Here is a 12777-nt window from a genome sequence, read left to right on the forward strand (position 1 = left end):
GTTCTCCCAGTCATGTGCCCAAATGCGCCCGCCGTTTTTCGTCATATCCCCCCCCCCTCCGAAACCCGCCGACTTTGATTGGGTCCGGTTCAATCTCACTCTCATCTCTATACTTTCAGATAAACGTCAGATCTGCCTCACCCTGGGCTGGACCTAGTCTACAGCAAGCATGAAGCAAATTTACCATATTTTACGTATGTCATTGGGTGTATGTTCTATCTATGTACGTACCTCTTCTCGCTTTACCACCTTTACGTACATATACGTACTTGACTAGACAGATGCGCGGCAAGGATTGACAACCACGGCAGGAGGGGCGAGGGCGCCACCGCCCATAGGCCTAGCGCGGGTCACAGCATGACGCGCCAGGGCTGGTCGTCCGACTCATCGTACGCGCCGTCGTACGTCGCCTCGCCCGCGAGGGTGGGGAACATGGCGACCGCGTTGCCGCTGCCCAGCACCGAGTTCGCCACGTGGTCGGCGAGCTGCGCCATCGTGTTCTCAGACGCCTGTTCACAGCAGGAGAGTGTGAAGCGGCGCGGTTCACAGGCGAGCCGCGCCATCGAGCCCTCCCGACGCCTCGTCCTCGGTGCCCTCCATCATTAGCGGGTGGGGGCAGCCGCGATAGGAGTCGTTCTCGACCGCGTACCGGAGCAGCTCGCGCCACGACGGGTCGTCGATCAGCGCGTTCGGGTCGCCCACCTTCGCCCCACCGCAACGGCTCAACGACCAGCAGTGAGTGATGAGTGCTTCCTCGTCGCTCGCGCGCCACGACGAGCAGCGCACGCGCGCGCGTGATGGCGACGTTGAAGCGCTGCGGCGACGACATGAGGCTGTGCGGCGACGCGAGCCGGCCGAGGCTGCTGCGGTCGCCGTATGACGCGAGCACCGTTGAGATGATGATGATCGTCTCCTCCTGCCCCTGGTAGTCGTCGACCGAGCCGACGCGGACCGCGCCCAGCCCAAGCGAGCGGAGCAGCTGCCGCACCTTGACCACCTGCTTGCGGTACGGCGTGTCTAGGAAGTGTCTAGGAAGTGTCTAGGAAGTGTCTACCTTGACCACCTGCTTGCGGTACGGCGTCACCACCGCAACGTCGTTGGTGGTGATGCCGGTACCGTCCGCCTTGCTGGCGGCGAGCAGCCTCTCGATGAGCTCCGCGACCTTCTCCGCCTCCACCGGGTTGAAGAAGGAGGGTGAGTCCACCTCGTGCGTGTGCGCCGACGAGACGCCGTAGAAGAGCAGCGGGAACCCTGTTCACCGCCGGAGACGTGAAGAGGCGCTGTTCGCGACGGACCCGACGCCGTAGAGAGAGCAGCGGGGAGCCTCGCCGCCGCAGCCCCTCCCACCCCTCCATCACGCGCGACGTCGCGGGGTCGGCGCACTCCTGCAGCTCGCTCCCTACACGCGGGGAGGTGGAACCCCACTCAGAGGCGAGAGCCGGGGAAGAGGCGCACTCCTGCCGCCGCGTCGCCGTAGTAGAGCCGCGACGGCAGCGAGAGCAGCGCGGCGTGCGAGCGGTAATTGCGCACCAGCTTGGTGACGCAGGGAGGGCCGGAGGAGGGAGGTGGAGGGGAGGCGCCGTCCCCGGGCGGCGCGTAGAGCGGCAGCTTCATCAGCCGCTCGAGCATCGAGGTCGCGAGGCCGTGCTCGCGGCAGTAGGTCGAGCGGACGGTCGGGCCGAGCTGCCTGAGGGGTGTGTCAGGGACGTGCGACGGGCCTGTCCGCGGCAGCAGGGCGGAGGGAGGCGGAGGGAGGGGGGGGGGGGGGCTAGGGGGGGCTAGGGGGGCGGGGGGGCGGGCTGCCTGTGGTCGCCGCACATGAGCACGTCGCAGCGCGGTCCCGCAAACGAGAGAGGCAGCAGCATCTCCGGCTCGAGCGCCTGCGACGCCTCGTCGACGATGATGTGCGTGTAGTGGAGCGGGGCGCCGTCGGCGTCGAGCAGCTCGGCAGGCGGCTCGTGCGGGCCGGCGCCATGCAGCGAGGAGGCGCACGGCACGCCGCTCTCGAGCAGCATGTGCGTCGCCGCGCACGTGCACAGAGTCAGCCGCTGCTGCAGCAGCTGCTCGAGCGGCGGCACGCCGAACTGGTTGGTCTCGGGGCTGACGCAAGCGTACTTGAGCAGCTGGGGCCGCATCTCCTCGACGCCGCGGCTCTGCGCGTTGAGCCGGAGCCACGGCTTGGTGGCGAAGCCTAGGGCCAGGGTTGGGGTCAGGGTCGGGGCCAGGGTCGGGGTAGGGTCGGGGTCAGGGTGAGGGTGGGGGTCAGGTGGCGGAGTCGGGATCGAAGCTGAGTGGAGAGGCCTGCAAGCGCGGAGCCGGGCACGAGCTCGAAGATGGGGTTGGCCTGTGGTGAACTCGAGGACTCTTTTTACACCGTCGTCGGCGCCATGGCGGCGGGGAGGGAGGGGGGAAGGGAGTTCGCGCCCAGTCGGGCGGCGCCGCCCGGAGCCGCTGCAGCAGCTCTCGGAGCTGGTCGTGGAGGCGACCCGTCAGCACGTCGGCCGCCGAGTTGGAGGGGGCGCAGCAGAGAATGCGCGGCGAGGGGTGGGTCGCCAGCAGCTGGAGGAGGAGCTCGACCACGACGACAGTCTTGCCGGTGCCGGGCGGGCCAAAGACGACGTACGGAGGGAGCCTGCAATCTCGGACAATCTCGCGTGATCTCGAGCCACCTCAGCGCCGAAAAGAGACGGTGTAGGCGGGAGCCTCCTCGCCGCGGCGCGGCATCTCTCTCGCGGGCCAAGCATGTGCCGCACCGCCGCCCACTGCTCCGGGTTGATGTTCGGAGTGAAGGGCGCCAAGCCGCCGCCGCCACCGTTGCCGCCGCCGCCGCGTTCTGGCCAGGACAGAGGTGGGGGGAGTACTCTCTCCCCGCCGCCACCGCGTTCTGCGCCGTCCGAGCTGCTACCCGCACCGACCTCTTCCGCCGCCGCCCTCTCCGCCTCAGCGGCGCCCGCCTCTTCCGCCGCCGACGCCTCCTCGTCCGGAGCCGCAGCGGTCGCGTCGGGCGGCGGCGGCCCTGCGCAGCGAGGCAGCAGAGGGACGCCAAACGGGTAGGCCGCGTGGGGCAGCGCGAGCTCGAGCCGCTCGATGGCGCGGGAGAGTACGAGGTGCATGTGGTCGAGGGCGGACGTGTTGAGGACGAATCGGAGGTGGCCCAGTGTCTCTCCGCTCTCCGCCTCGGTGCCGTCGTCGCACCTAGCTCGAAGCAGCCCATCCAAATGAGGGGGGGGGGAGGGGCAGTCCACTCGCTCTTCTTCGCCGTGTCGCCGCCGCCTGAGTCATCATTCAGACGAGTCGTCACCTCCTTAGCGGCGTGCGTGCGCCGAGGCGCCGTCGTGTCGCGCCGCGGGCGAGGCGGGTCGACGAAGAGTCGGCAGAGGGCAGAGAAGCCGCGCTCGACCTGCGCGGGCGAAAAGAAAGAGGGCCGGGCCGTGCAGGCGCGAGTGCGCGGGGAGGGCGACGGGGCGTCGGCAGGGGCTGCTGTCACCGCCGCCTCGTCGACGCCCAGTCCGCCCGCGAGCAGCGTGTCTTTGACGAAGCCGCGGAGCCGGCGGCAGTGAGGGCAGTGCGGTGCCTCCCCCCGGTGCTTGGCGAGGGACGCGTCGCGCAGCAGGGGGCAGAGCGGGTGCTGGTCGTGCCGCTCTGGCCCATCGGCGCGGCCGGCCGAGAGCGCAGGCGTGAAGAGGAGGTGCACGCGCTTCTCGATCGCGACGAGCCGGCAGGGGATGTCGAACTGGGGCAGAGCGGCGAGGCGCAGCCGCACCTTGGGAGAGGAGACAACACGTCGACTCGTCCACCCACACTGTTCCTGCGGCGGCTCGGCGAGGCGCAGCCGCACCACGTCGCCGATGAGCGCGGGGGGGTGCCGCTCCTCGAGGCCGACCACCTTCGCCTGGGTGGTGGACGGGGTACGGACGTCTCACGGACGTGTCCCGGACATGTCCTGCAGGCCGGCCACCCCTCGCCTGCAGGATGGGCGCCCCGCCCGCGGCAAAGCCGCGCCGGTAGACGGGGACGGAGAAGGCGTCCATCTTTGCGTAGTCGTCCTGTGCAGCCGAGGAGGCACGGCTCAGGGCTAGTCCGCGGGAGTGCGTCCCGTCTTGGCGTGGCCCTCCTGCATCTGCGCTTCCTCGCAGAGCAGCAGCAGCCCCAGCCGCTTCAGGTGCAGCAGCTCCCACACCTACGAGCAGCGCTAGGTGGAGCAGCGCCTCGAGCGGTGAAGACGAAGTTGAAGACGCTGCCGCGTGCACCACCGCCCCGGCTGCTCCAGTGATCTGGCCGCGGGGAGCGCCGTGCGGGCACATCCCAACCATCTCGGCTACATCTCGGCTACACGTCGGCTGTAGGTCGGCGAGATCTCGGCGAGATCTCGGCGAGATCTCGGCAGGATCTCGGCGAGATCTCGCACCGCCGCCGCGGGCGGGCCCGCATGTCGTGGTCTCGGAAGGACACGACGGTTGGAGTAGTCTAGCGCGTACAGCAGACGGCCCTTCTCCTCGTGCCCGATGTCGGCGCGGGAGGAGAGATGCTGACGCACCTCGGCCTGCAGCTTGTTCGCCTGCTTGTTCCCCCCTTTCTGCAGCCGCAAGCACTCTGGCGGCAGTGCGCATCCGGCAGCCGCCTATATCTCGGCCAATCTCGAGTCATCTCGGGTCCATCTCGGGCGGCGGCGCGGGATGTGGCAGCCGCCTCGCGCGCACTGAAATCGTCATGACTGAGCCACTCCGCCTCCGCCTCCGCCTCCTCCTCCACCACCTCCTCCTCCTCCGCCGCCTCCTCCTCCTCCTCCTCCGCCGCCGCCGCCGCCGCCGCCTCCCCCTCCGCCGCCGCCTCCGCTGCCTCCGCCTCCGCCCCCGCCTCCCCCTCCGCCGCCGCCTCCGCCGCCGCCTCCTCCCTCGCTGCGGCTGCTGCGGCGCCAACCGCTGCACGGAAGGATGCCCTCCTCGCCGCCGCCGCCGCGTCTTCCGCCGCCGCCCCAGCTCCCGCCGCCGCACCTCCCGCCGCCGCCGCGCCTCCCGCCGCCGCCGCGCCTCCATAGCCGACGACGGTCAGCGCACTCCACGCGGCGGGCCCAAACCCGCAGAGACGGCCCGTGCTCGCTCCCGCTAGGGCGAAGGGCGCGCGGCGTCCGCGGCGCGCGCGCGGCTGCAGCTCCTCGAGCGCCGAGGTGAGTGTGGCCGCCATCTCCTCCCACGCAAGCCGCATGCCCTGGCCGGCAGCGAGTGGTCCGCGGTCCGCCTGCTCCGCCTCCCGAGGCGGGAGGGAGACCCTGCGAGGGGGGGCACTAGATTAAATTAAATCAAATTAAACTGGGAGACCCTGCGAGGGGGGGCACCAGATTAAATTAAATCAAATTAAACTGTGAGACCCTGCGAGGGGAGGCACGGCGGACCTCTCGACAGGCTCCTCTCGAGGTCGCGGCATCTAGACACTGCCCGCCGCCGGCTGTGGTCGCGTGCGATCTCGCACGATCTCGCGTGATCTCGTGCGACCTCGCGTGATCTCGCGCAGCCTCGCATCTAGGGCTGCCCGCTGGCGGCTGTACGGCGGGAACCCCACCGGCGGCGGCTTCAGACTGACCACCTGTTCACAGCTAGAGGTGTGAAGAGAAACTACACGGGAACAGCGGCTGTACGGCGGGGCCGGAGGCGGTGACCAGGGTCGGCGGCAGCGGCAAGGTCCAGATCTGGCGCAGAGCCTGCGGGACGAAGGCGCGGGCCTCGGTGGAGAGCGCGCGCGACTCGCGGGGTCGCATCGCCGCGGCGGCGACGACGCAGCCGTAGAGGACGGTGGAGGTGGAGATGGAGCGGCTGTGTGACTCGACGACGTCGACGAGGAGGAAGACCCACGCGCGGAAGATTCCGATCTCGGCCGACTCGAACCCGACCTGCATCTCGAGCCGCGAGCCGTGTAGTCTCGTGCAATCTCGCGCACTCCCGTGCAATCTCCTCCGAACCCGACCTGCAGCTCGAGCCGCGAGCCGTGTAGTCTCGTGCAATCTCGCGCACTCCCGTGCAATCTCCTCCGAACCCGACCTGCAGCTCGAGCCGCGAGCCGTGTAGTCTCGTGCAATCTCGCGCCCTCCCGTGCAATCTCCTCCGAACCCGACCTGCAGCTCGAGCCGCGAGCCGTGTAGTCTCGTGCAATCTCGCGCACTCCCGTGCAATCTCCTCCGAACCCGACCTGCAGCTCGAGCCGCGAGCCGTGTAGTCTCGTGCAATCTCGCGCACTCCCGTGCAATCTCCTCCGAACCCGACCTGCAGCTCGAGCCGCGAGCCGTGTAGTCTCGTGCAATCTCGCGCACTCCCGTGCAATCTCCTCCGAACCCGACCTGCAGCTCGAGCCGCGAGCCGTGTAGTCTCGTGCAATCTCGCGCACTCCCGTGCAATCTCCTCCGAACCCGACCTGCAGCTCGAGCCGCGAGCCGTGTAGTCTCGTGCAATCTCGCGCACTCCCGTGCAATCTCCTCCGAACCCGACCTGCAGCTCGAGCCGCGAGCCGTGTAGTCTCGTGCAATCTCGCGCACTCCCGTGCAATCTCCTCCGAACCCGACCTGCAGCTCGAGCCGCGAGCCGTGTAGTCTCGTGCAATCTCGCGCCCTCCCGTGCAATCTCCTCCGAACCCGACCTGCAGCTCGAGCCGCGAGCCGTGTAGTCTCGTGCAATCTCGCGCACTCCCGTGCAATCTCCTCCGAACCCGACCTGCAGCTCGAGCCGCGAGCCGTGTAGTCTCGTGCAATCTCGCGCCCTCCCGTGCAATCTCCTCCGAACCCGACCTGCAGCTCGAGCCGCGAGCCGTGTAGTCTCGTGCAATCTCGCGCACTCCCGTGCAATCTCCTCCGAACCCGACCTGCAGCTCGAGCCGCGAGCCGTGTAGTCTCGTGCAATCTCGCGCACTCCCGTGCAATCTCCTCCGAACCCGACCTGCAGCTCGAGCCGCGAGCCGTGTAGTCTCGTGCAATCTCGCGCACTCCCGTGCAATCTCCTCCGAACCCGACCTGCAGCTCGAGCCGCGAGCCGTGTAGTCTCGTGCAATCTCGCGCACTCCCGTGCAATCTCCTCCGAACCCGACCTGCAGCTCGAGCCGCGAGCCGTGTAGTCTCGTGCAATCTCGCGCACTCCCGTGCAATCTCCTCCGAACCCGACCTGCAGCTCGAGCCGCGAGCCGTGTAGTCTCGTGCAATCTCGCGCACTCCCGTGCAATCTCCTCCGAACCCGACCTGCAGCTCGAGCCGCGAGCCGTGTAGTCTCGTGCAATCTCGCGCACTCCCGTGCAATCTCCTCCGAACCCGACCTGCAGCTCGAGCCGCGAGCCGTGTAGTCTCGTGCAATCTCGCGCACTCCCGTGCAATCTCCTCCGAACCCGACCTGCAGCTCGAGCCGCGAGCCGTGTAGTCTCGTGCAATCTCGCGCACTCCCGTGCAATCTCCTCCGAACCCGACCTGCAGCTCGAGCCGCGAGCCGTGTAGTCTCGTGCAATCTCGCGCACTCCCGTGCAATCTCCTCCGAACCCGACCTGCAGCTCGAGCCGCGAGCCGTGTAGTCTCGTGCAATCTCGCGCACTCCCGTGCAATCTCCTCCGAACCCGACCTGCAGCTCGAGCCGCGAGCCGTGTAGTCTCGTGCAATCTCGCGCACTCCCGTGCAATCTCCTCCGAACCCGACCTGCAGCTCGAGCCGCGAGCCCGGCGGCAGCATCGCGCCGAGGACGGCCGGCTCGTCCACGAGGGAGAAGACGTCCTTGGCGGCTCCGTCCTTCGCGCCGAGGAGGAGGCGGAGCTCACCCGAGATTGACCCGAGATCTTGGCCCGAGACCGACCCGAGATTGACCCGAGATTGACCCGAGGCGGCTCGAGATCGCGCCGAGATCAGGCGGGCGGCTCGGAGGCGCGCGTAGGCGCCGCCGGTGGAACCGTTGATGAGGAGGAGGGGGAGCCTATGCCCATGTGCAATGAATAGTCAACGGTTCATGACTGATGAGGAATCGCCGGCGGAGGAGGGGGCGGCGGCGCCTCTCGGCAGAGTTGCACTCGACGACTCCAAACACAAGAGACGACTCGGACACACGCACACCCGCGCACGGCTCGCCCAGCAAGGCGAGCGCGCGATCGAGCGCCTCAGAGCGATCGAGCGCCTCAGGCTGGACTGCCTGGTCCCCACCCATCGCCTTCACAATCATCCGGTCGAAGACGTCGTCCAGCGGCGCCTAGCAGTCGTAGCAGCGAGCAGAGCTGGCAGGCTTGCGTCCCGTCCCACCACCCCTGCCTAGACCTCGTCTCAGCGCACCTCCCCCACCAGCAGCGGCATCTCTGCCACGGCCGGCTGCCGCACCACGCTGCCGCCGCCCTCCGCGCCGCCCGGCTCGGAGGCACCGACAGCCGCTGCTGGTGGGGGAGCCTCCGCGCCGCGGTTAAAGGTGTAGGCTGCGGTGGGCGTGCCTAAATTGAGACTCGCACCCATCACCGATCTCGGATCGCGATGAAGGAGAACTCCTCGGGAGGCGCGCCTCTGCGGGTGGAGTGAAGGAGGCGAGTGAAGTGAGAGTTGTAGAGCTCTTTCGAGACGCCCTTCTCCGGGAGGGAGGTGAGCTCCGGATGCAGGATGAGAGAACGGACCCACTCGAGGTCGCCGTGGAAGCAGTGTTGCAGCCACCCGACTTTTGCCGTTTTTTGGCGACGGACAACCGCGAGGAAGGCGGCAATGAGACGCGCCTCGAGCCCCGACACCGCGACGCGGCTCACGCGCCGCGCCTCCTCCTCGGGAGCCGGCGGCGGCAGCGGCGGCTGCTGCGGTTGCTGCGGCTGCTGCGGCTGCGGCTGCGGCAGCGGCACGCCAAGCGGCGGCGGTCGCATGGGCTGACCGAACGGCGGAGCCGGCCAGTGCTGGTTCGGTGCATGCCCCAGCGGGAAATAAGTGCCTGGAGGGTGCCCCAGCGGGACATAAGTGCCTGGAGGGAGCTGCTGCGGATGCGGAAACGCCGGGTGCATGTACGCCGGGTGCAGCAACTGAGGTGGCGGTCGCTGATACGGCTGGTTTAGTCTGTAGTCGTACCAGCTGTGACCGAGATGGAGGGAGCGCAACCGGTCGTCGTGAAGGTTCGGACGATTGGACATACCACCTGACCTCACGAACGCGGGTAGAGGCGCTCCGACTTGTGCTTTCTTTTTCTGAGCTTAGCCTTCGATTTTATGAACAAAAGAAGGCGGACAGGGCATATCCTCTTTTTCTTGAACGGATCGCTTTCGAGGATCGCTTTCATGTGAGAGAGTGCGTTGTGATTTTGTTTTAATCGCTTGTTCTCTTTCTTAAGATGCGTTGATAATTCGAGAGAGAGAGAGAGAGAGATTTTAAAATGCGCGACTGGGTTAAATCCCCTGGGCGTTCCAAATGGGTCAACGACGTCAAGAACAAGCAAGTGGCAGACGTCCTTTACCCTCGGCCCCAGTGGGGGGCGCCCACGCCGCCTAGCTCCGCGGATGGGCCCCTCCACCCTTCACGTACGGATCATGTCGTCCCCACAATCGCTGTCGTGGGATCATCATCTGCTGCTTGCTTGTCATGTGAGAGAGCGCGTTGTGTCCTGCGCGTGTTTCTCCTTTCTTAGACGTCTGTTCTCAGAGACCTCCGAGGGCCGCTCACGCCGCCGCCGCTCTTCGCTGCCGCCGGCTCTAGCCACACTCCTCCCGAAAAATGCCGCTGGGTCTCATGCTGATCGTTCCCGCGCTTTTGACGCCGCAGCCTGCATCTCGCAGCCGCCGAGCCGTCACCTCAACCGCTGCCACCGCCCTGGCGGCCTCATTCCTGCGACCGCACCCCGCTGCTGCTGCCGATGAGACGGAGGCGTCGCTGCTGGGCGAGATCCGCGAGATCCGCAAGCAGCTCGACCTCTCTCCGATCAACGCGCTGCTCGAGGAGGAGCAGTGGGATAAGGTTCGCTCGATCTGGAAGGTGCCTCCAGTCAACTATGCGTGGGAGCAGTCGCAAAACAAGAAGAACCCGCTGCGCAAGCTGGCCGATCTGCGCGACGACGTCGAGCTCTTCGAGGTCGCCGACGAGGTCGCCGCCGCCCTTCAGCTCGCCGACCAATACTGCTACAGCAACACCTTCATCTACACTCAGCCGGGCAACGGCAAGGTCAAGATCAAGGAGCCCAAGCAGCAGGTGGCGCTCGCGGTCCAAAAGATCGACATGTTCCTGCGGTGACGCACCGCGATGACCGCACGCAGAGCCGCAGGGTGGAGTCTTCCGGAGAGTGGAGAGAGCAGTCAGCTGCTCCTCGTGCAGTCCTGACCACACCCACGCTTGCTTGCGCGCGGGTGGCCCTTGCTGCTCCTCGCCGCTGGCCGCTTCCCTCTCTCTGGGGCCCGCCGTGATCGTCATCGTGCACGAGAGTCGAGAGTTCGGCTTTTTACAGTGGTTACTCGGAATGGGGAAATCGAGCCCATTTTCAAAAAGTTTTTTAAAGGGCTCTCGGCGCTCGCCCGCTTCCTACCACCCCGCTCCCCGGGCGCGAGTCACGTCCCAGCTGCGCCGCGCGTCGATGCGGACGGGCATCGCGCCGGCCTGCGGCCCGCGCTCTAGAGTGATTGGCAGCCACTGGTAGCACGCGTGCGTGATTGCGTTGAGCGACGCGTCGCCGGGCGGCTGGCAGTGGACCACAGCTCGCTCCAAGTGCTCCAAGTGCGATCCCGATCATCTGTCTGGCCCGCTGGGTGTGCTTCTTAGCCCCCCGGCCCTGGATGAGCGGTTACTGACTGCACTCCAAGTGCTCCGCGATTTTGGCCGACGCGCACACTGTGGAGAGAAGGAAGAAAAGGCGCGCCGCTCGCTGGAGGCGAAGGCACCAGCCAACGAGGCGGACGAGTAGCAATGGATGCCCTGTGTCAGATAGTCCACGGTGGGAGGCGTCTTGCGGTTCGAGACGCCTTTTCGAGTCTCGCCATACAAGTACCAGATTCCGTCGAGCGGCGATCGGAGCACGCACCCACCATGCGCCTCGACCGAGTTGCCGTTGGTGTCATTCCAGCGCACGTCCGACACTATCTCGTGGTGCGTCGTCGCGTCCAATGAAGGGAGGAGCACTATCTCGTGGTGCGTCGTCGCGTCCAATGAAGGGAGGAGCACTATCTCGTGGTGCGTCGTCGCGTCCAATGAAGGGAGGAGCGCGACGAGGATCACGGCGAGGATCATGGCACTTCAAGGTGCTTGTGCCACAGCGATGCCTACGAGTTTTTTCTTTTTTCTTCCCTTTTCCCCCAATAAGCAGAAAAGAAAAGGCTTTCATCCCAAACTGTCACTCCCCTTTCTCCCGGCCGAGGTGGGGCGCGCGCGGGGGCGGCGGGTGTGCGGGATGTCTGTGGGCCCGAGAGCGATTGCCATGTCCGCCTTGCGTTTGTTTCATCACATCGAAGGCTAAGCTCAAAAAGAAAAGAGTCCGGGATGGATCCCTCTCGCTCCCGCGCCAACGCCGCGCGCCGCACGCCGCCGCCGCCGCCGTCTGCTGACAGCGCGCCGGGTGGCGAAGTCCCAAAGAACGTCCTGAAGGCGGCCGAGAACGGCCGATTGGGAGCGGTGCGGTCGTGGCTGAATGAAGGCGGGAAGGCCGACACTCTCGCTGAGCGGCCCTCTGAGGTCAGCGGCCGTCCGATTCCATGCACCCTGCTGATGCTCGCCGCACAGAACGGGCACGTGCAGATTGTCGAGCTCCTCCTGAAGCGCGATGCCGACATCAACCTGCCAACCAGTCTCGGCACCACTGCGCTCAGCGCTGCCGCCTACTACGGCCGCGAGCGAATGGTGGAGATGCTGCTGCAGCACGGTGCGGAGATCGGGACGGCGCTGGTATCGTCCGCCCACGGCGGCAAAGAGCGGGTGGTCGACCTGCTGCTGCGGCGTGGCGCGGACATCGACCTGCAATACAAGAACAGTGGCTCCGCGCTGATTCTCGCCGCCTTCTTCAACCACCCCGCCGTCGTGCTCCGCCTTCTCCGGGCGGGCGCTGACATGACGTTGCGCGACGAGAATGGCTTTTCGGCGCTGCAGTGGGCCAAGGAGAAGGGCCACGCCGAGTGCGTCCAGGCCTTCAGGACGCATCTCGGGGAGGTGGCGGCGGTCCGGAGCAAGGCGCCGTCGGCCGAGGCAGGCGGCGCAGGCGCGGCGGGTGCGAGTGCTGCGGCCTCTGCTTCGAGCGGCGAGGGCAGCGAGGCGGCCGAGCCGAGCAGCGGGGTGGTGCCAGAGGAGGTTGTGCTAGCGGCTGGGCGAGGCGATGAGGCGGTGGTGCTGGCGTGGCTCGACGGCGGCGTGTGGGTCGACGCGACGTTCGTGTACGTCTTTTCGAGCGGCCCTGTGAGCGGCGTGACGCTGCTGGCGGTCGCAATGGCCCATGGCCACGAGGGGCTGGCCGAGGCGCTGCTCCAGCGCGGCGCGGATGTCGCGTTGCAGACCAGCAACGGCGCCACCGCGCTGAGTCTCGCCGCCGTGAATGGCTGCGAGAAGCTGGTCGAGTTGGCGTTGCGGCACGGCGCGGAGATCAACCAGCGAAGCGAGTTTGGCATTACTGCACTGATGGACGCCGCCGGCAGAGGCCAGGAGAAGCTGGTCGACACGCTGATCCGGCACGGCGCGGACATCGACGTTCAGGCCAACACCGGCGACACCGCGCTGAATCTCGCCGCTTACCACGGCCACCCCGCCGCCCTCCTCTGCTTGCTGCGGGCGGGCGCAGACGTGACGATGCACGATACAGATGGCAACACCGCGCTGCAGCTTGCCAAGAAGAA

At 67.1% G+C, this 12777-nt stretch overlaps 4 protein-coding genes across 4 annotated transcripts; all 4 read right to left on the bottom strand.

Annotated features, from left to right (window-relative positions):
• Positions 1 to 225: 225 nt before the first annotated feature.
• On the bottom strand, positions 226 to 2138 carry EMIHUDRAFT_436918 (hypothetical protein; the record flags this gene model as incomplete). Its single annotated transcript, XM_005766769.1, has 7 exons — positions 226 to 509; positions 578 to 702; positions 770 to 988; positions 1055 to 1251; positions 1325 to 1399; positions 1473 to 1687; positions 1804 to 2138. The coding sequence occupies 7 exons, from the start codon at positions 2133 to 2135 to the stop codon at positions 341 to 343; spliced, it is 1332 nt and encodes a 443-aa protein (XP_005766826.1). The 3' UTR covers positions 226 to 340.
• A 1362-nt stretch (positions 2139 to 3500) lies between these two features.
• Positions 3501 to 4712, bottom strand: EMIHUDRAFT_451811 (hypothetical protein; the record flags this gene model as incomplete). The annotated part of the gene is made up of 6 exons (XM_005766770.1): positions 3501 to 3763; positions 3839 to 3892; positions 3966 to 4046; positions 4115 to 4180; positions 4409 to 4621; positions 4701 to 4712. Coding segments are annotated over 6 exons (687 nt in total), but the record flags the coding sequence as incomplete, so codon positions are not given.
• A 3154-nt stretch (positions 4713 to 7866) lies between these two features.
• On the bottom strand, positions 7867 to 9015 carry EMIHUDRAFT_451812 (hypothetical protein; the record flags this gene model as incomplete). The annotated part of the gene is made up of 5 exons (XM_005766771.1): positions 8927 to 9015; positions 8505 to 8896; positions 8285 to 8436; positions 8011 to 8204; positions 7867 to 7934 (listed from the first exon to the last, which is right to left on the bottom strand). Coding segments are annotated over exons 1-5 (864 nt in total), but the record flags the coding sequence as incomplete, so codon positions are not given.
• Positions 9016 to 10745: 1730 nt separating this feature from the next.
• EMIHUDRAFT_211834 (hypothetical protein) lies at positions 10746 to 11188 on the bottom strand (the record flags this gene model as incomplete). The annotated part of the gene is made up of 2 exons (XM_005766772.1): positions 10746 to 10792; positions 10843 to 11188. 2 exons carry the CDS (start codon positions 11186 to 11188, stop codon positions 10746 to 10748), a joined length of 393 nt encoding a protein of 130 aa, XP_005766829.1.
• Positions 11189 to 12777: the final 1589 nt, after the last annotated feature.

This window comes from Emiliania huxleyi (genome assembly GCF_000372725.1).
Source record: "Emiliania huxleyi CCMP1516 unplaced genomic scaffold EMIHUscaffold_50, whole genome shotgun sequence".
NCBI classification, from domain to species: Eukaryota; Haptophyta; order Isochrysidales; family Noelaerhabdaceae; genus Emiliania; species Emiliania huxleyi.